The sequence below is a fragment of the Salvia splendens genome, unplaced genomic scaffold, assembly GCF_004379255.2.
Source record: "Salvia splendens isolate huo1 unplaced genomic scaffold, SspV2 ctg952, whole genome shotgun sequence".
NCBI classification, from domain to species: domain Eukaryota; kingdom Viridiplantae; phylum Streptophyta; class Magnoliopsida; order Lamiales; family Lamiaceae; genus Salvia; species Salvia splendens.
The window spans coordinates 1-20,958 of record NW_024599641.1 but is presented as its reverse complement, the minus strand read 5'-3'; the positions used below and the strand labels follow the sequence as shown (position 1 = coordinate 20,958).

At 37.6% G+C, this 20,958-nt stretch overlaps 1 protein-coding gene and 2 pseudogenes across 1 annotated transcript; 2 read left to right on the top strand and 1 right to left on the bottom strand.

Moving 5' to 3' along the window:
• The first annotated feature begins 895 nt into the window (after positions 1–895).
• LOC121791882 lies at positions 896–1,836 on the top strand (annotated as a pseudogene).
• Positions 1,837–4,297: 2,461 nt separating this feature from the next.
• On the bottom strand, positions 4,298–6,754 carry LOC121791881 (annotated as a pseudogene).
• Positions 6,755–8,631: 1,877 nt separating this feature from the next.
• On the top strand, positions 8,632–9,852 carry LOC121791880. Its single transcript, XM_042189696.1, has 2 exons — positions 8,632–9,011; positions 9,302–9,852. The coding sequence occupies exons 1-2, from the start codon at positions 8,632–8,634 to the stop codon at positions 9,771–9,773; spliced, it is 852 nt and encodes a 283-aa protein (XP_042045630.1). The 3' UTR covers positions 9,774–9,852.
• Positions 9,853–20,958: the final 11,106 nt, after the last annotated feature.

The following is a 20,958-nucleotide window of genomic DNA, read 5'->3' as shown; positions in this document are numbered from 1 at the left end:
AGAAAGAAAAAATAAAATCTCCAATCTATAGTTACCTATACTGATATTTATATATATAAGAGATAAGGGTTTTGAAATAGAAATTCAAACTCCAATCTATAGTTACAACTACTTACATACTTGTCACGAAGCGTAATGGAAATGATGGCACCCCCGTCAATAGGCAACGATTAATTAATTGCGCTGGAATTGATCATATAATCAACCAACTCAGCAAATCAAATTAATTTTGGTAGTCACACCAAACTATATTAGATGCATAACTAAAAAGCATGTGCCTGTTACCTTTATCTATACTCCATTTGCAACAACTAATTTCATTGAAGGCCAAACAAAATGAAAAATATAATGAAGAAGATGAATATAGGAAATGGTTCATACAGCCCAACACTCAAAAAGGGCTAATAACATCCATTAATTTAAATGAAATGAAGTATATCCGTAAAAGGATTATTTAAAAAGAATTGTAGAGGTACATAGATGATTAATAATTTAAAGTAATGCTTAAATTTAGTTTGTCTCACTAGATGTATTGTTTAATTTATTGCTAAGAAGGTTAAATATATTGGGCACTAGAAAAAGACATAAAAGATAAAACACGAGGCAGTAGAAAATGGGGAAAGAAGGCAAGGCGAACACGTTATTATAACACGAGACACATTATCTAAACTACTTGTATTTCCTAAATTTGTAGCTGCAAAATTCAAAGATAGTAGTATAACACTAAACAAGAATTTCGTGGTTGTTGATTCCACAAATGGTGAACCATATGCATCAAATCCTACCAACCAATTTGAACAATTTAGCTAATTAGGACTACACTAACACTAGTTCCTAATTTCTCATCCTCATTTTAGCTCTCTGCGTTTTTGCTTCTTGCAAACTACTACTCCATATGGCTAAAGAAGAGAAGAAAGTTGAAGTGATTACAGCCGTTTACAAAGCACATTTGCATTGCCCAAAATGTGCACATGACATTCAAAAGCCCTCTTAAAATCCCAGGTAGTTAACTTATCCTATGAATCATGTTTTAATTCTACTTACTAAAGTAGAATCTAAATTCCATAAATACACCATTGTGTATTTCAACCAATATTCATGAATCATGATCAGGAGTCCATAAAGTTGAAGCAAAATTTGACAAGGGTGAAATCACAGTAAAAGGGGCCATTGATGCCAAGAAGATTAACACCAGACTCCAAAATGGAGCAAGAAAAAAGTTGAATTAGTTTCTGAGACAAAATCCAAGGAAGATGAGAAAAAAGTAGTAGTAATTAATTATGATACATCTAAATTTATACTACAACTAAATAACATTTGTTGTTTAACAAATACATCAGAAGGAAGCTATAAGAGCAATCACTATGAAGGCGTCTTGCATTGCATCAATGCGAAAGGGAAGCACGTAGGCGACTCTAATGCACAGAGGTTCAAAAATTACAACATATATATCATAGAAATTCATTTGTGAATAATAATGAAAAATATGATTACAGATTTACAGATTATATTGTTGCAGGTACATAATGTTAAGACAGACATGAAAGCACAAACGATAATGGTTGAAGAGTTATAGAGGCAGAGAAGCTGAAGGCATACATGAAAAAGAAGGTGCACAAATATGCAGAAATTGTGCAAGAAAAGAAGAAAGAGGGGGAGAAGAAAGAGAAAGTGGTTAAGGTTGTTGAGGAGAAAACCACTGTGATTAAGGAGTTTAAGGAAGTTGAGAAAGTAGAAGTGAAAGCAAAGGATGGTGGAGCTCCATATTTCATACATTATGTTCATGCTCCTCAGTTGTTTAGTGATGAAAATCCTAATGCTTGTGCCATTATGTAAATACAAAAACATGTTTTGGTTGATTATGAAACAATAAAGAGGGGCTTCTTGGTATGATGGAATGGGAATGAGGAGGAATGGAATGGAGATAGGAATGGAATGAAGGTGGGAATGAAATGACAATTCCATTCCATTCTTGTGCTTGGTAAGCACGAGGAATGCAAAAGGAATGAAATTGTTATTCCTTAATTGATTCCATTCCTATATTTGATAACTACAAATTAATATATAAATGGAATGGAATGAAATATGAATAATTAATATGTTGATTCTACCAAAAAAAAACCTACACACATTTAACACACTACACGCATTTCACACACTACACACATTTCACACACTACACACACTTCGCACACTTCACACACTACACACATTTCACATATTTCACACACTACATATACTACACACACTGCACACCATTTCGCACAATACAAACACTACTCATATTTCACACATTTCAAGCATCATATTTTTAAATTTTTTTTTTCCGCTTTTAGATTTTTTTTTCCGATTCAAACCGAACCGAATCGAAAAACGGAAAATTTTCAAAAGTTTAAATTGAATCAAACCGAAAAACTGAACTAAATTTGAAAGTTTAGTTTGTGTGAAGTGTGTGTATTTCGTGTTAAAATTTGTAACTGTGTGTAATGTGTAGACAATGTGTATATTTTGCGTATAGTGTATATAGTGTGTTTATTTTGTGTACAATGTGTGCATTTTGTGTGTATAGTGTATCTGAAATGTGTGTAGTGTGTGAAATGTGTGAAATGCATGTAGTGTTGAAATGTGTGTAGTATATGAAATGTGTGAAGCGTGTGTGTGTGGATTTTTAATTATTAAAAATTTTAAAATTTTAATTTTATTATAAAATTGTGATGATATTAAATTTAAATATAATATAAAATAATATTTGTATAATTTTTGTTAAAATTTAAAATAAGAAGAAAGGAAAATGGAATGGAATGACCATTCCTTAGCTAAATGGATGGAATGAGTATTCTCATGTGGAATGGAATGGCCATTCCAAAAGGAATGGTGATTCCTAACAAAAAATTTACCAAGTAAAGGAATGGAATGTAGGTAGGAATGACATTTCATTCCCTATTCCATTTCACCATACAAGAAGGGCCTAAGGGATATTTCATCGATCACAACTGTAGTACTTGAAAACTTGCAACGGAATAAGAGATGTTGAATAGTTTTTAGACAGAAAACACAACGATTATCTTCAATAAATCCAATTAATACACAAATACAGAAGAAGCACATTTTCATCATCCCTAATGCCAAATAACAAATCAAATGAAGCAGCAACATTTACACTAAAATCAAAGAACGAATAAAAATCGAAAATAATAGTAGATGATTGCAAAAAGCATGCATCTGCACAAGTTTATTCAATTATATATAAAGGGATATATGAATGAATGAATCTGCAGGCTACAGCCTATCATTCTGGATGGTGGGGGCGGTGTCAGGGGAGAAGGGGGCGTCTACGAAAAGCAGCTTTGTCATGGCCAGAATCAGGGGGGCGCCACCGCTGTAAAGGTCTTGAGACGGTGGTGCTGATGCAGAGTCCTGGCTGTAAGAGAGGCTATCATCGAGTTCCTCCGCAGAGGGCAGCTCTGCGCCGCCTGAGGGAACATCTTCCCGTACTTCCGCTGCCTTTTCCGCGCTTTCTGGACGTGATAATCCATCGCCGCCTCAGCTTTTCTTGCCTTCGCCACCTGATGAACCACCGCAAGTCGATTTTTTGCATCTTGTCTCTCTGCCTGTACAACTCAATCATTATCAATTATTATAACTCAAATCGTGAGAGTCGGGTCGTTATCATATAACCACACAGAAACGACAAATCCATGCCTAATTATAAAATAAATAATAAAAATATAAACTCAATCCGGCACAAAAATTATTGTCGTACGAAAACGAAAAAGGATCTCACGTAAACACAACATGAAATTATCGTATCGACCAGATAAGAGCACGCAGATTCAAAATTTATATGAATTGTAAAATCAATATTCCATAACATAGAAAATTCCTTACCTTTTCAACCTCTCTTGCTTCAGCCTTTGCTTTGTGGAGTTCCTTCATGTCAGTAATCTTATCCTTGATGGCCTGCATTTTCGCTAATCTTTGACTTTCACCCTTTTCTTTTTATCAATTTGAATCAAATGCATGCAAATGAATTTTTTGGGCAGTTATTTGAAGTATAAAATGCTTTCATTTATTCCTATAAATAGGTATAGAGATTTGTTTTCCCTGCCAATGAAGTTGATTTTAAAGAGTGGACAACAATTGGGAATTCATGGCGTATCTAATATCAATGTACAACGTACAAATGTTCCGTAAATATACTTTGCCAATGAATGACTCAATTATCTTGAACTTCACGTAATTGAAAAATGACTTAATAAACTAGGAACGGAGAAATACATTATTAGGTGGACGAAGGTTAGAATCTAGCTCCGCGATACGTGGAAAACAAGAATGGAGAGAGCAGCAAAGGAACATGAAAGTGATCCATTTCTAGGATTCCTTCACTTCAAATACTATTCCACATAAGGGAAAAACCCCTCAGGATTGTACTTCCCCGTGTCGAAAGCTAATCTGATATATCCCAGGCTTTAGAGCGTCCACCATGCTCATCAAACTGTCCGCTCCTCCCGTCTCTGTCTGTACTTGACCGACCCTCCAGTTTCCAGCAGCCTGAATCCACCTCACCAAACAATGGCCGTGATTGCTTGTCTGCCCACATCTCCAGATGCACATCAACGCCAGAAGCTGGAGTGTCACGAGCTACATCGAGGATGTGGGTCGTGATTGGTGGCCGTGTCCTTGTGAATGCTCTTGAGGGCTCGGCTTCAGGAGGCTCCTTTGCAGTGGTCAAATGGCCTCCGATCACATTCATGCAATCTTCTGCAGTTAAACAGAGGTCATCAGACCATTTGAAGATCACGCACAAAATGGTCGGAGAAAATGAGTTTACAGGGAAATCTGAAACCATAACTAAAAACATTACACAATTCTTGTGGTAACAATCTCTATAACATATAGAGAATTCACAACAGAAGCATATTCATGTATGAAGGCAAATTTACCATGACAGTTTTCTTACATATAGTATTTCACTCTCTCTCTCTCTCTCTCTCAAACACACACACAACTTCATTTTCCTCCTTTTTAACAACTTATCGTGTTTCATCTATTATACAGTGTGTACAAGTCGCAAGCCAATTATCTCACAAAATAAGTTAGGGTTGTAAGGAAAAGAAACAGCATTGATAGTCAAAACAAGAAGTATGGAGACTCTTCTTTATCAACTTTCTATAAATATTTCAAGAAAACCACATCAGTATTTGAGAACATCTACTGCCACAACTGCAGAGACTAATAGCCGATTGAATTCCCTCATGTTCCAGTAAGTTAGGTCCAGGAACTTGAGAAAAACCAAGTAAAACATGTACCAGCATAAACTAAAGATTAGAAACGGAAATAGCCAATCTGCACAGAACCTCTGGCTTTTGTCACCACATCCGCATATGAGGTCTTTGGTGGAAGCAGAAGTTGCATTAGCTGTGAATAGCTTGGAGAACGTAATTCAGTGATCTTCATTTGTTCCTTGCCGCAAGCTCAAATTCAATGATTGGCCTGTTAGGTACCGTTTCTGCCCCAAAAAAAAGAAATTAAAAACAAATGAAGAAAGGAAAGAAGAGCTTTTGCATCAAACCACATTATAAACTAAGAGCAAATATAAAGATATCTACCCAAGCAACGAGATATTTACCTTAATCTCAGTGATTATCTCAGGGTTACTTCTTCCAGATGCACATACGAGAAAGACAAAACCAAACTTTTGCCTGTAGTGAACATTCCACTCATATAGCTCCTACAAAATACAGTTGGCCAAACATCTAGATGAAAGGAAGTGCTCATTTTCAGAGACTAATGTATTCTTGAAACTGGTTATAACGGCGTAAGGCATGCCAAGATGCAATTTACATTCTAGGTTATCACATCTAATTTATATTTATTTACATCTCACTGATTCTCGTTTTCTGAATTTTCTACTTCACCAATGATAACATACAAAAACATGAGGTAGATACCTGTAATGTAGCATCAGTAGCAGTTGCTAAAGCAGTCGACTGCTCTCCGTTTCTCCGCCTGTTACAGAAATAAGGTAGATACCTGTGTAGCAGCAGTTGTCAATGATATTAATCGAGGTAAAAATATGTTTTCTCAGTAAATGGATACGCCTCGTGAACTCCTTTAGTCTGACTGTTAGGTCGAATATGGAGGCTACCATACAAAATTTGATTATTAGTTTAAAGAGTTATATACACATAAGTTGATACAAAATGGTGGATTATGAGTTTGAGCATTCAAATTTGGTTGTAAATATACAGATATAAGTAATAGTATGAAACATTTTTCGTGTCCATTAGGTCAACATTTGTGTAGCTTCCTATGGAAATGGGTCCACGGGTCATATTTCCGTTGCTTTCTGATTATGAGCTATCCCCTCAGTCTGCTTTAACCAAGTTATTGCATGCTTTGGTTAACCAGTCTAAGAACATTATTTTCGAATACAGATCTTTTATAAGCTAATTTTTGCTTCTACAGATTTTGACTACTTGTTAGATTTCGAATGATATCTGTGTATCTGCTCATGTTTCCATATCTTTGCTCCTAGCCATTCGTGCCCTGGATTTCTTAAACCTTCCCGGATTTCTGAATATAGTCGAATTCGGCACTCCCCTACTGTTATGTTAGTATATGCATCCTTCTTTGGCCATAGACCAGATTTTCCAATCTGATTATGATGCACCAGTATCTGCAGGTTGGACATCATCAACAAATGCTTTTCTAGAAGAACAGTTGAAGATATTATTGCTAAGGGATAAGGCATACTAGTACTTGTTTGTTCTAGGCTTCTTGCTCAAGCTACTCCTGTTTTACCTTCTCAAAGCTAGATGAGGTTGGCTGGGAAGATCTGAAAGTCCCTGTAAGCTCCAAGTTACCTGCTTATGCCATTGCTTAGCTTTAAATATTAATGATAGTGGTATCGGTTAATCAAGCCATAATTTGTAAAAAGAGCTGTATTGTATATTTGTAACTTTGTTTTATTCTACTAGACATATAATTTTGCATCCTTGTGCCATTTTCTTTGTGGTGGATGGTTTATTGTTGTTTTTGTGGAGAATAAAATAGCATTAATTGTTATGCGATAATGTACATTATATGAAGTAAAGTAAGAGCATCCGTAATAGCGCACTAGACCACGGACTAGCGGTTAGGGCGTGGGAACGTCCACTAATGGAGTCGGCTAACGGGTGACGGACGAGCGCTCATCCGCGACCTAGACCGTTAGCCGATCGCTAGTCAGCTATTGCGCGGACACCGATCGGCTAGCCGATTTTTTTATTTTTTATTTATTTATACTGTATATTTACAACTCATTGCACTTCATTTTTTAATATTTGTCAATTTGTTTAATTGGCTAGGACGTCGGCTAGTCCTAGTGCTAGCCTATTATTGTGCTATGGTTAATCGTGATTAGGGGTGTGCATTCGGGTTTCGGTTCGGTTTTTTACCAAAACCGAAAAACCGAAAACCGAACTTAAAAAACCGAAAAACCCGAACAAAACCAAAAAACCCGGAAAAAAACTGAAAAACCTGAAAAAAATAAACATAATACATATATATATATATATATATATATATATATATATATATATAATATATGTGTGTGTGTATTTTATTTTATTTTATATATACTAATAGAATATTTATATATAATATAATATTATATATAAATATATATTATATAGTAGAATATATTAAAAAATATATATATTATATATAATATAATATATTAAATTAATAGTTTTTCGGTTTTTTTTCTTCGCCCGAACCGAACCGAACTGAAAAACCTAATTTTTTTTATTTTTAAAACCGAACCGAAAAACCGAAAAACCGAACCGAATTTTAAAATTTCGGTTTGGTTCGGTTCGGATATTCAGTTTCCGGTTTTTTTGCTCACCCCTAATCGTGATGATGTGGCAGACGGTTAGTTCTAGTGATGTGGCAGAAGGTGTTTGTAGTTAGTCCTAGTGCTAGGCTATTATTGTGCTTTGGTTAATCCCTGATGATGTGGCAAACGGTTAGTTCTAGTGATGTGGAAGAAGGTATTTGTGGTTAATCCTAATGCTACACTATTGGTTAGTCCACCATATTGTGGATGCTGTAAAAAGAGATCAACTATGTGGGAGAATTCTATAGTAAACGCTTTAATTAACACCCGAGCAAATTGTATGCACATTTTTGGGCCAACGGGCTAGTGTGAAAATTGAAAGTTTTAATTAGAAGCCCAAATTATTTTTAAATGTGGGTATTGTATATAGAAATATGAATTAGTGTGATTAAAAAAATATCAATAGACGTTGCACTAGTTATTTCATTTTATAATGTGAGTCGAAGCAACCGTAGTAACAGTAATAAGTATAAAGATGAAATGGTATAATTCATATAAAAATATAGATAAAATGAAATAAGAAAGAAAAGTAGTTGGGAGTTGGCAGTTATGTTTTCTCTCGCGCTAGCTAGCTAATATATACTTACTTTTTTTCTTCAACTATAGAGACACAGCAAATGAATAGGAGAAGTGAAGCAAGATGAGCAAGGGAAAAGAAGTGATAGCAATGGGGGTTGAAGGCGAAGATGATGATCAGAATTAAAAAGAAAGTCAAGAAGTCGTAATCAGAAGAAGATTTCAAAAGGCTGAAGATGGAACAAGATCTCAACCGCAGCCCTAATCAAGAAGAAGAAGAAGAAGAAGTATTGTTCGAAAAGGAGCTTACAGAAAGGGATATAAAGCAGGGGCGGATGTTCATCACCGGAAAAGAGCATAAACGGAGGGTGTTGAAGGCTTTGAGGGAAGATGAAATAAAAAAGGCGAGAGAGAAAGATGGTCTGAGCGTTGCGACGACAGATGCCAATGGAGTTGAATACAAATTGATATTGGAAATGCAGTGGTCTCGTTATATGATACTCTCACATGAATTGCATGCGTTGCTCCACAAATACAAACTCATGCCCGGGGATTCCGTTAAGGGCTTTGCCTCCGCCACTGCTCCCTTCCGTCTGTGTCTCCACTTTATCCCTAAGTAAATCTTCTTGCCTTTTTCTCCCTAATCTGCATGTTTGATTATGTTTTTCATTTTAGACCTTCTTGGAGTATATTCGCGCCGTGTAAATTTTACTTTCTTTTAGGTTTATATATCAGGAAAATAACAAAAGTATTTTAAAGAATCTTCATACTTTATGATTGAATTTTTCGAAAGATTCATAAATTAGTGTTTTGTGAAATTCGTTGAAACACTCAACTAGCTTAGGATATGATGAGTTTAGAATTGTGTTCAAAAAAGAGAAGCCCTAATCAACATTTTTGAAGCAGGAATCGGAAGAGGATGAGCAAGGGAAAAGGAATGGGGGGTGAGAATGATGGAAGGAAAAGAAAGGCAAGAAGCCCTAATCAGCTGCAGATTCAACAAGACCTTAACCACAGCCCTAATCAAATCCAAGAAGAATTGTTGTTCGAAAAGGAGCTTACAAGAAGGGATGTGAAGCACTGGGAGCTGACCATCAGCGGAGCAGAGCAGAAAAAGAGGGTGTTGAGGGCTTTGAGGGAAGATGAGAAAGAAAAGGCGAGAGGAGAAGATGGTCTGCGCGTTGCGACGACACTAGATGCAGATGGAGTTGAATACACATTGATTTTGAGAATTGCTCATTTTATGACTCTCTCACACCAATGGAATAACATCACCCGCAAATACAAACCCAAGGCTGGGGATTCACTTCAGGCCTTTGCCTCCCGCCACGCCGCCGATCATCACCTCCGTTTGCATCTCCACTTTATCACTAACTAAATCTTGTTCCCCAATATCAATATAATGCATCTTTAATTATTCATTTTCTTTTGTCATTAATAAAAACTTCCTATTTCCATATGCGTGTTACTATAGCATATGCATCTTCTTTTCCCTAATCTATTTCATCAGTTATTAATTGTGATTTTTAGTACTAATATTTTTAATTTTACACGTTCTTGGACATATTCTGTTGTAAATTTTACTTTCTTTTAGCTAGGTTTATCCATGTTCTCTTTTAGCAGAAATAAGTATTTTAAAAAATCTTCAAGAATTATTCTTTTGTTTAAATTTTGGTATGTTTAAATTTTACGAGAGAAAGAGAAGAAAGATACGATTCAAAATTATACTCCCTCCGTCCCGGGCTACTCGCCCCTTTCCTTTTCGGCACGGAGATTAAGGAATGAGTGTATAGGAAAGTCAAAAATTACGGCTGTAGGTGAAAATTTTTACTAAAAATGAAAAAAGTGCTAACTTGAGACGCCCAAAAAGGAAATAAGTGCGAGTAGTGCGGAACGGAGGGAGTACGTACCTTCGAAGAAAACAAGCACCCAACATATAATTACAAAAATAGAGCCTTCATGGCCTTAATTATTTTTAATTTATGGTTGATCAGACTCATGATGTTGTAATTTGATATCATAAAGAACATCTTATTGAAGAAGCATTGTGGAAGACTGTAACCAAAATTTTGGAGAAATTGTAATAGATATAACCATAATAATTTATTAATTAGTAATAATTTGAGTATTTAACCAATTTATCGCCACCGAGTCAGCGACTTCACATTTCCATTTTCTGACGCTTACATCAGCAAACTTACAATTTTTTGCATTTTAGTCTGCGACAAGTTTTTATTCATTCTATATATTGATAATTACAAGAGTATACTAGAAACAATTCATATAAGGATCCTTTAATTGAGTAATATTATTTGGTTATATTAGTTTTTTTAGAGTATATATAATGCGTAAGGTCTATGCTCTTATAAATTTAAGACTAAAGTCCCAAAATGGTCCTTAACATATTGCGTTTTTTATTTTGGTCCAAACCATTATCTTTTGAATTATTCGGTCCCTCACATTTGAAATCGGATCACATTTGGTCCATTTTGGACGGTTCCATTAAATTTTTGACGGTTTTAATTACCGGGTCACAAATCCGTCACTAACTGGGAGAAACTGATCCGTCACTAATCCGTTACTAATCTGCCACTAATCTGTCACTAATCCGTCACCATTAAACTTCTTGAGATTGAAAAACCCCCCCGCTCACTAATCCGTCTTCACATACACCCCTGCCCGCCTCAGATCCTGCGCCAGCCCATACCCAACTTTAGGCGTCACCAAACGCCTCGCGGCCTAGTTGTACTTCTCGTTCCCGTCAATAAGAGCATCTCCAATGGCGGACGTCCGGTCGGACATCCGGTCGGACGTCGCGACCGGGACGTCCGCCATTGTGGCGTTTAGGGTCGGATACGGACGTCCCGTGAGGACGTCGGGTGTCCTCGGACGTCCCGGCGACGGGCGGGCGGACGTCCGCCATTGTGGCGTCCAGTCGGACGTCCGGTCGGACGTCCCATTTTTTAAATTTTTTTTTTAAAACTCTATATATACGACTCGTTGAATTTTATTTCATTCGCACCACTTGTGTTAACAAGTTTCTCTCTCTACATCTCTAATTTCAAGTATATCTAGAATGTCTAGTGAAAGTGATAGTGAGAATGAGTTGGAGGTCGCTGTTGAAGGTGCGATAGAGAGGCTGCTACAACAGAGACCTCGGCCGATCCATCGTCGAACTCAAGTACCCCCTGACCACATTGCTGCACATATTCGGTTGTATGCGGACTACTTCGCTCCGCAATCGCGTTTTGGGGAAGCCTTATTCCGGCGACGCTTTAGGATGCATCGTCCGCTGTTTCTGCACATCGTGGGTGCTTTAGAGAGAAGATACCTGTATTTTAGGATCAGAGAGGATGCAGCTGGCAAACCCGGACTCACGCCCTTGCAGAAGTGCACTGTCGCAATCAGACAACTAGCGTATGGAGGCGCGGCCGACATGTTCGACGAGTACCTCCACATTGGCGAGTCGACAGCCGTCGAGTGTCTGCAGAATTTTTGCGCGGGCGTGAGAGCGATATTCGGGGAGCGGTATCTTCGGAGTCCGAGCCCCGAAGACTGCCAGATGCTGATAGATATGCATGGGTCGGTGCACGGGTTCCCTGGGATGTTGGGCAACGGATAGATATGCATGGGTCGGTGCACGGATCAGTTTCTCCCAGTTAGTGACGGATTTGTGACCCGATAATTAAAACCGTCAAAAATTTGACGGAACCGTCCAAAATGGACCAAATGTGATCCGATTTCAAAGTGAGGGACCGAATAATTCAAAAAATAATGTTTTGAACCAAAATAAAAAAAAATGCAATATGTTAAGGACTATTTTGGGACTTTAGTCTAAATTTAATATCAATTGTCTATGTTAGAATTTACTACGCCTTCAAATGACAAACTAAAAATTTTATCACAATACAGTTTTTACATAATAAAATATGTATATATAGGATGAAACTATATTATTTATATTTCTAATTTTATACGAACCTATACAGAAAATAAAAATAATATGAAAGAAAAGAAGTTTTGAGTTATATCTCGTCTCTAATTTATTACTTAAATATTTGTGTTGAGCTTATCTTGTAGGAGTACTTATGTAATTATTAGTATATACTCTGTGATTTGATTTGATTCGATTCAAGTTATCGATTCAAGAGATGGATAGCTTTGGCACAGCCCAGAATTCTTGTTCACAAAGAAGATTACAAATTCGGATGTATGTTATTTATCACAAGTTAATTTGATTTATTTGGTGAGTCTCTATATCTAGTTTGGGTCTTTAAGTTCAAGCTGAATAAGAGTCTTTGTTTGCTAAGTAGGAATTGTTCCTGTGGAATATTGGTGGACTCTCATTTGGGCTGGTTTTATATTTTGCCCATGTGTTACTGATTTGGGCTTGGCCCAATACTTATTCCTTCCACTCTAGATGCAGCCACGTGTACTCCCTCTCGGATCATGGCTCTCAGCCGTTGGATTGTAGAGTGTGCTTGTTATGTGTGTGAGTCTTCCGATTCTCAATCTTATTCTACACTCTTCACTCTCTCTCTCCGGATATTTTTCTCTCTCTCAGAGTTCTTCACTCCTCTTCTTCTTCCCTTCTTCTCCGACGTTTCTCTGGTGATTCTGTGTGGTCTTGCACGGTTAAAAGTGCTTCAGATCTTGCTACAGTAATAGAGGAGGTAACCACTTCGGTTGCTGGTGTTGGGTGGGAACTAGGGTTTCCTCTTTGGAGTGTTTCTGTGCGAGGTTGTTCTCGAACGGTGTAGATCTGGGGTGTAGGAGTCAGTTAGGCTTGGAATCTGGAGTGTGAGGTTAATCACCGGTAGATTCAGCTGTGCTCCTTTGGATCTGTGTTTTGGAGAATAGGCATGTATCATCGGCGGGTGGCTGAGCCGTTGATTGTTGTCTTCTTTGTGTTTCTTTCGGTATTCCTTAATTGTTTGCACTGGATCCGAGTGGATTTGTTATCTTGTGTTTCTAACGAGGGTTTTGAGTGTGCAGGGTTATTGAAACTTATCTTGGAGTGGTTAAGCTCGAAGACTTAGTCTGTAATAGCTATTGTGTATCTTGACTGTAATAGCTAGACTCGTTGTATATATCAGTCGATTGGTTGATGGTTTGACTGAGCCATCTTGTAACAAGACCAAAGAGGTCTCGGTAAATAGTGAATCTGGAATTCGTCTGGTCCCTACCGTTCTTTTCGTTTTATTTCGTTTATTAATGGGCTTAATAAAATGAAAAAAATATATGTTCGGGTATAGTGACATGAAAAAATGAAAGCATGTCCTAAATCAAAGCATCAGACAAAATGTGAGAATATATAAATTCATAATCAAATTAAGTAGGAGTAAGTGATAAACATGATCATGGGTATCAGCCTGCATAACATCCGAACTTGTAAGCTTCTTTCAGAACAAGAATACTTGTAGTATGTACTACACCTTCAAGCCGATCATCTTCGTTATCTTATAGCGGTGGTGGAATTGGGGCCAGAGCCCCATCTAATCTTAACCAACTAATATATGCGAGATATGGAAGATATGTCTCGTATCAACTCACCCGCGGTTAAAATCCACCTTGCCCTCAAGGTGGGAATCACTACACAACGAAGAGCGACGCAAACAAAAGCTTTGGCGAGCTCTCCCCTCCTGGATCAAACGCACACCGAATGATTAAGCGTCTCCCTTCACCAATTCCTCGGCGACCAGCTTGGCTGCTTGATTGTCTATACTCCCCACCAGATATCCACCCAAACATGATAAATCCATCCTGGAATAAGATCTCCATGACTTCCTTTCGTATGGGTAGTGAAGCTACGCCTCGATTCAACAAGGGCAGCAAAATAGAAACCTGCGACAGATTCTTATCATCATACACCATATTTTTCTCGGTTGTTTCCTCGACGAGCACGTGCTGCTGGTGTCGATGGTGCTGCTGCTGCTGGGAAGGATAAACGGAGTAGTATGACCCATACGGCATCACTCCTGTGGGTATATACTGGTTGCGGGAATGAACAAATTGTTGGGGACAATGCATTTGGGGGTGATTCTGATCATATTGGTTCGATATAACGTAGCCCGATTCTTGAACTTGTTGCTGCATCTGAATCTTATTAGCATTCTGATCACCAGATTTCAATTCAGCTTGATTAGCAGCAACCATATTGTTTCCAGATTGAATTTGTATGATTTGCCCTTGATAAACAGGTTGTCTCTGGCTGGATAGGGGGTTTCCTGTACCTCCTTCATTGAAGCGGAATTTGGAGAAGCCAAATCAAATCCACCGCTCGGGTTTCCGCTGAAATTGAGCCTGAGAAATCTGTTGCTGGTGCTGCAGCTGCATTGCTGATTGCACATGCGGCTGGATTTGTTGCACCCTCATGTATCCTCCACGATCTGATCTCTCATTGTCTGGGGGATCGCCACCAACCACCATCGGTACCCCAGCAACTACCCCACCGGCAGAAACTTCGGCCGCCACGAAACCCCCTGCCCCGTCCGTCTTCGTAGTCGTTGCAAAATTGACATTCGCCGCATCAGATCCGTCGAAATGCGGGGCTTTCATCTTCTCGTAACATGGCTGCTCCTAATGAAATTGATCATAACGGGGTGTGTCAGAATACCCTGCTCCGTCATGTCGACCCCATGCGTTGTCCCACGCAGACATGTGTCGCCCGGACCGATTCTCCAGCCTATGAGCGGGATTTTCCCACGCTGTCGGTTGTCTGCCGTGATAACCCTCGCCGCTGATCCTGTAGCACTCCCACGGAGACGCACCAGGTAGGGGTGCGTGTTGCGGCCCACGTGATGAAGTACCGCCGCGATTACCCATGCCGTCAACCCCTAAATGAGATTGTGACGAAACTGTAGTTGCCGGCGTCAAAATTGGTCTCTACCGTACCGTTTCTTCTCTCCCACGCTGCCAATCCAAATATGGTGGATCAGGGTCAGATTGTGACGAAACTGCAGTTGTCGTCGTCAAAATTGGTCTCTGCCGCACCGTTTCTTCTCTCCCACGCTGCCAATCCAAATATGGTGGATCAGGGTTAGGCCTCGGCGGTGGCTGCACGTCGTTCCGACGCGTCAAGTCTCGCCTCTAGGCGTGCCAACGACGCTAGTACATGCTCGAAAGCCAGCGCTGGTGTATCTAATGCCACAGTCGACGATGGTTGCGACCCCAACCCGACGATGACGCTGGCGGAATTCACTTCGATCGGCTCCGTGTGGTTCCCCGAGCGATTCGCCATGAGTAATGGAGTTCGTCAATGAAAGCACCACTTGTTCAGGATGAACTCCTTAACCTCGCACACATTCCTCCGTGAGGGCGGGAACGCTTGCCCGTCGATCGCACACGACAAGAACTAGGGTTTTGTTGTTGAAGAAGAAGAAAGTAGGGTAAAAATATTTTATTTCTTGAATGATTCTCAATTATGAAATATTCCCACATATTTATAATGTGGAATCCTCAAAGAAATAAATCTAATCTAATCTTAACCAACTAAGCAAAATTTACTGTAAAGATATTAATTACTAATATATGCGAGATATGGAAGATATGTCTCGTATCATTATTGCTCTGATTATTTAAGTTCGTCCAATAGAGTTGTTTCTTCTTGTTTTCCGGTGATATTTCGCCAAAAAAAACACAAATGAATCACCCTAAGAAATCTCAGTGCAAAATCTTTTTCGATCTTGTAATGAATTACTAATATTTTTTATAACAACAGGTAAGAGAAAGATGGAAAGACGAATAAATTTTTTTCTGCAATTCGTTAGATCATCATGACCATTGAAACTCTAATTAATACAATAGCAAATTATATACTTATACTATGATTGTAACTTCGTAATAGGTGATCTATATGTATAATATAAATAAATAAAAAGATTTATGAGTCTTTATTTGAATCGGGGTAGTATATATAGTTAAAAGTATTTTGGATTAATAAATAGTACTCTACGTACTGTATTTTACAAATTCTTAGTAGTGCTGAGTAAATATTTCGCTCTTACTAAAATTTGATTGACATAATGTATAATGCCAAATGGAGTAAAATTTAAGATTCAAGAAAAAAAAATCTCGAAAACTCTTCAAAATGCCTATTTTGATAAAATAGAAGTGTCAAGTGTTGATATAAACCTAAAAAAAAGTAAAAATGGAGTGGAAAGAAATTTATTCATGCATGCCCGGCCATAACTAAAATTAAACGAATTTTTTTTATCATATCGAGAACACAGCAAAATAGCAAGTCCTGCATTAATTAGTTAGTGAAAGAAAACCGAGTTGCGGTTTGAGTTTATTTAGTATTGTTGATCTTGAAATTGATAAAGGATTCATCGTATACCATCAACAAATTAAGCCCAAACAGATCATCATTTAATAATAAGGGATTCTAGTTATAGCATAGCATCAACAAAATGAAACAGAAGATGATTGATTAAATGGCAAAGTAAAGATGAATGAGTTACTTTTTGATAATATTGAGCTTCAATTGGAACTTACCGGCGGCGCGATACCCAAAGCCTTGAACTGAATCCCCAATCCTGACTTGGTTTGCACGCGCCACCTCCGCCCATCTGCTGAAATATGTTTTCTTGTTTCTCTTTAACTCCAATGCATATTCAACTCCATTCCATTTGCATTTCTCGTCCAAACAATCAGACCGCCATTTTTCTCCAGTATTTCTCTCTCCGCATCAGTTAGAAACGCCATCAACGTTGCTTTGTGTGCTCCGGTTAACACCAACTGACTGCCACTGCACGTAGCTTCTGAAAATGTAAGCGTCTTTTCGAATAACAAATCTTGCTCTGCTGGAATTGGGGCTTCTTGATTAGGGTTTGCTGGGATTGGCGCTTCTTGTTGATTGGGGTTTTGTTGCAAGTATTTTCTATTATCAGACTAATAACCACAAGACGAACTCCAATCGATCACCACCTTCATGATTTGATGCAATTTAACCCAAAATCAAAGATACAAATCGATAGAACAAATGAATAGGAACTGCATTGATGATGAGAGTTACAAAAATGGAAACTTCAAATGTAAATGGAAACAAAAGATACAATGATAAGATGAACACGATACATTCAACGGAGAATCACCGGATCACCGGATTCTCACGATGACCACAGCTCGCAAGCTCACACAATTTTCATGAATGAAATGAACAAAGCAACTACTTCTATTTATATTCTCAGCTCAACCGTTCCCTGTCTGTTCCTTCCCTTCTCTCTCTTAAGTTGTTGCAACAGCTACGCACATCTGTCCCTATGACGTGGCCTCATATCCTTGCTATCCCCACATTACGAAATCGACTTCACGATTCTTAAGCTGGCTCGCTTCTCTTCCACTCTTATTGAAACGACGTCACATGCAACCAACACATGGGTTATTTACTTAGCTAGAAAATACTTGCAACAAGTTTCTTCTGGGTAACTTTCTCTCTCTTGAATTTGAAGCATCCTCTTCATCTTCATCTTGATGATCATCAACTTCGAAGTTCATCTTTCTCTTGCTCATCTTCCAATTCTTTCTTCCATAAACAATACTCTGGCTTACGAGATTAATTTACTGTGTAATCAATCAATCTGTTGTTGCTGAATACATCCCTATATATATTATATATAATTATGGTTGCGTTCGGTTACCATGACTAATATCATGAGATTATCCATCTAGGATTAAGTTGTGGGATTATTTTAGTTGGAGGGGGAGGCTATGACTAATTATCATGAGACTATCCATCTAGGATTAAGTTGAAGGGTTCAATCTTATGAACCAAACATGATACATATTTAATCATGAGATTTAATCTTGCCAACCGAATACCCCCTATATATATATGGGGATAAAATGAGACGAGCGCCGGAGGGAAAACGCTCCCTCCTAATTTCTTTTCTTTAGTTTAGTTTATAATTAAATGCAGTTACTTGATTAATTGCAAGTTTTAGAATTTTTATGAAAATTGGGGCTTGCTGAAATTTTTTCATTGGTGGGAAATAACAAATTTAGAGTAAAGTTCGTGATATTATTTACCAATTTCAAAGTTCATGGAAAAAAATCCAACTTTTTTAAAAGTTCTATGATATTAGGTGTCAATATCCCTTTTATTATTCTATACCATATAATAATATACTACTCCTACTAAGGAGTACTTCTTCCACACGTCATTAGGATTTCCATTTTTTACGGCATGAGTTCCACATGTCATATTTCACTTATATATACTTCTTTCGTCCCATAAAAATATGAGCATATGATATGGCACGAGAATTAAAACAAAATTGGTAAAGTAGGAGAAAATGGGAGAAGATAGTTAAAGTAGTGTTAATGGATAATGAGACCCCCATTATTATTAATGTTCTAATGGTAGTATAAGTTGTACTCCCTTCGTCCCACAAATTTTGTCGCACTTTGACCCGACACGGGTTTTAAGAAATGTAATGGAAAGTGAGTTGAAAAAGTTAGTGGAGAGTGAATCATACTTTTATATATATTTGTTTTATAGTAAAATGTGAGTTGGAATGAGTAAGTGGAATATGAGGTCCACTACAAAAAAATGGTAAAAAGTGAAATATGATAAATTTTGTGGGACGGTCGGAAATAGAAAAATGTGACAAAATTTAAGGGACGGAGGGAGTAAATAACTTGATGTATAGGTGTAATAAATTGGGAAAATTTTCCATAAATATAAATGCCTATATTTTTTTGGGACGGACGAAAATAGAAAATGCACATATTTTTGTGGGACGGCTGGAGTATTAGTTTTAAATGAAATGTGAGTTGAATGAGATAGTAAAATGTGAGGTTCTATTACTATTTATAATATAAATGAATCGAGACTTTTATTCATGGACGGACTAAAATGAAAAAATGAGACTTTTATTCCCGAATAGAGAGAGTATGTTGTAAGTATTCAATATTAAATTAATAGCTTCACAAAGAAAAAATGATGCAGAAATACTCCCTCCGTCCCCAAAGAGTATGTACTATTTCCTTTTTCGTCCGTCCCAAAAGAGTATGAACTTTCTAATCTTGAAAAATTCAAACAACTACTACAACTACACATCATTTTATTTACAACTTATATCATTACAATTAACACTTGTACAATTATAATAATGTGGACTCTATTTTCCACTAACATTATTTCCTCTACCCTTTCTCTCCATTTCTCTTACTTTTCCCCTTATTTATTAAAACTCGTGTCTAACACAAAGTTCATAATCTTTAGGGATGGAGGGAGTATAAAAGTATAACTCACCTTCTACCAACCTCTTTTCACTTACTTTCTATTATATTTTTTAAAATCTGTGTCATGTTAAATGTGGACTTAATAATGAAAAGAGAGGGAGTATATAACTCTAAGCTCATAGCCTATAGGTATAAGCTGTGGGTGACAATACTCTTCTGTTGTGGGCTCTTTTAGGCCATCCACTATGTTGTCTCTATAACGTCCCTTAACCGTCCCTTAAACTACTATTTGAGTGCCCCACTGTACTTTTTTACTCCATCCCTTAACTAAGGGACGAAACCTGCAACCCTCAATCCCTTAAATTACTATTCATTCAATTTCATTTTTATTTTTATTTCCAACCCAATTCAATTAAAACAAACACACTTCATTAAAATTAAAATAACATTACAACTTAAAATTCAAAAAAATAGAAAATGACATTATTAAAATCCTAAAAAAATAAAAATGACATAATTTAAAAAAATAGAAAAAGACATAATTAAAATCTCACATCGAAAGTGGAACATAAAACATTCAAGGATGTCTCTATAAAAGAGAAACAACCAAGAATGAGTTTGTCTCACATCGAAAGTGGAACATAAAACATTCAAGGATGTCTCTATAAAAAAGAAACAACCAAGAATGAGTTTGTCTCACATCGAAAGTGGAACATAAAACATTCAAGAACGTTTCTATAAAAGAGAAACAACCAAGAATGAGTTTCATAAATTCGCAAGCCCATCAAATATATATGGGCTATTACGAATTTCTTGTATTCATTTATTTGTAAAAATTATTTTAAATATAAATTAATTTTTAAATAAAAATTAATTTTTATAAATAAAAATATTTTTTTAAAAATTGATTTAAAAAATGAATTTATTGCGTCAGCGGTGACGACGCCCACTCGCGGGCCGGCGAGTGGGCGTCACGCATGGCGCAGGGGCGCGCCACGTCGCCATGGCGCGTGGCGAGACAGCCCGTCCCTTGTCTTGCAGGGACAGATCGCGGGACGTGATCGTGACGGGCGTGGGACGGGCCGGTGTGCCGCAACGCGGGACAGTGGCGCGCTGCGTAGTGGATGGCCTTAAACGATGCCAACTGGCGAATGAGTTTGACTCGTCAAGAGAGACGGAACGCGGGACAGTGGCGCGCTGCGTAGTGGATGGCCTTAAACGATGCCAACTGGCGAATGAGTTTGACTCGTCAATTTCAAGTCGTTATGACGTTATCCCATATATTGATATGTAATATGTTGATATATCAATATATCCACTCTCTTTACTGTATTACTCCCTCTGTCCCTGAGAGCATCCGCAATGGCGGATTTCCC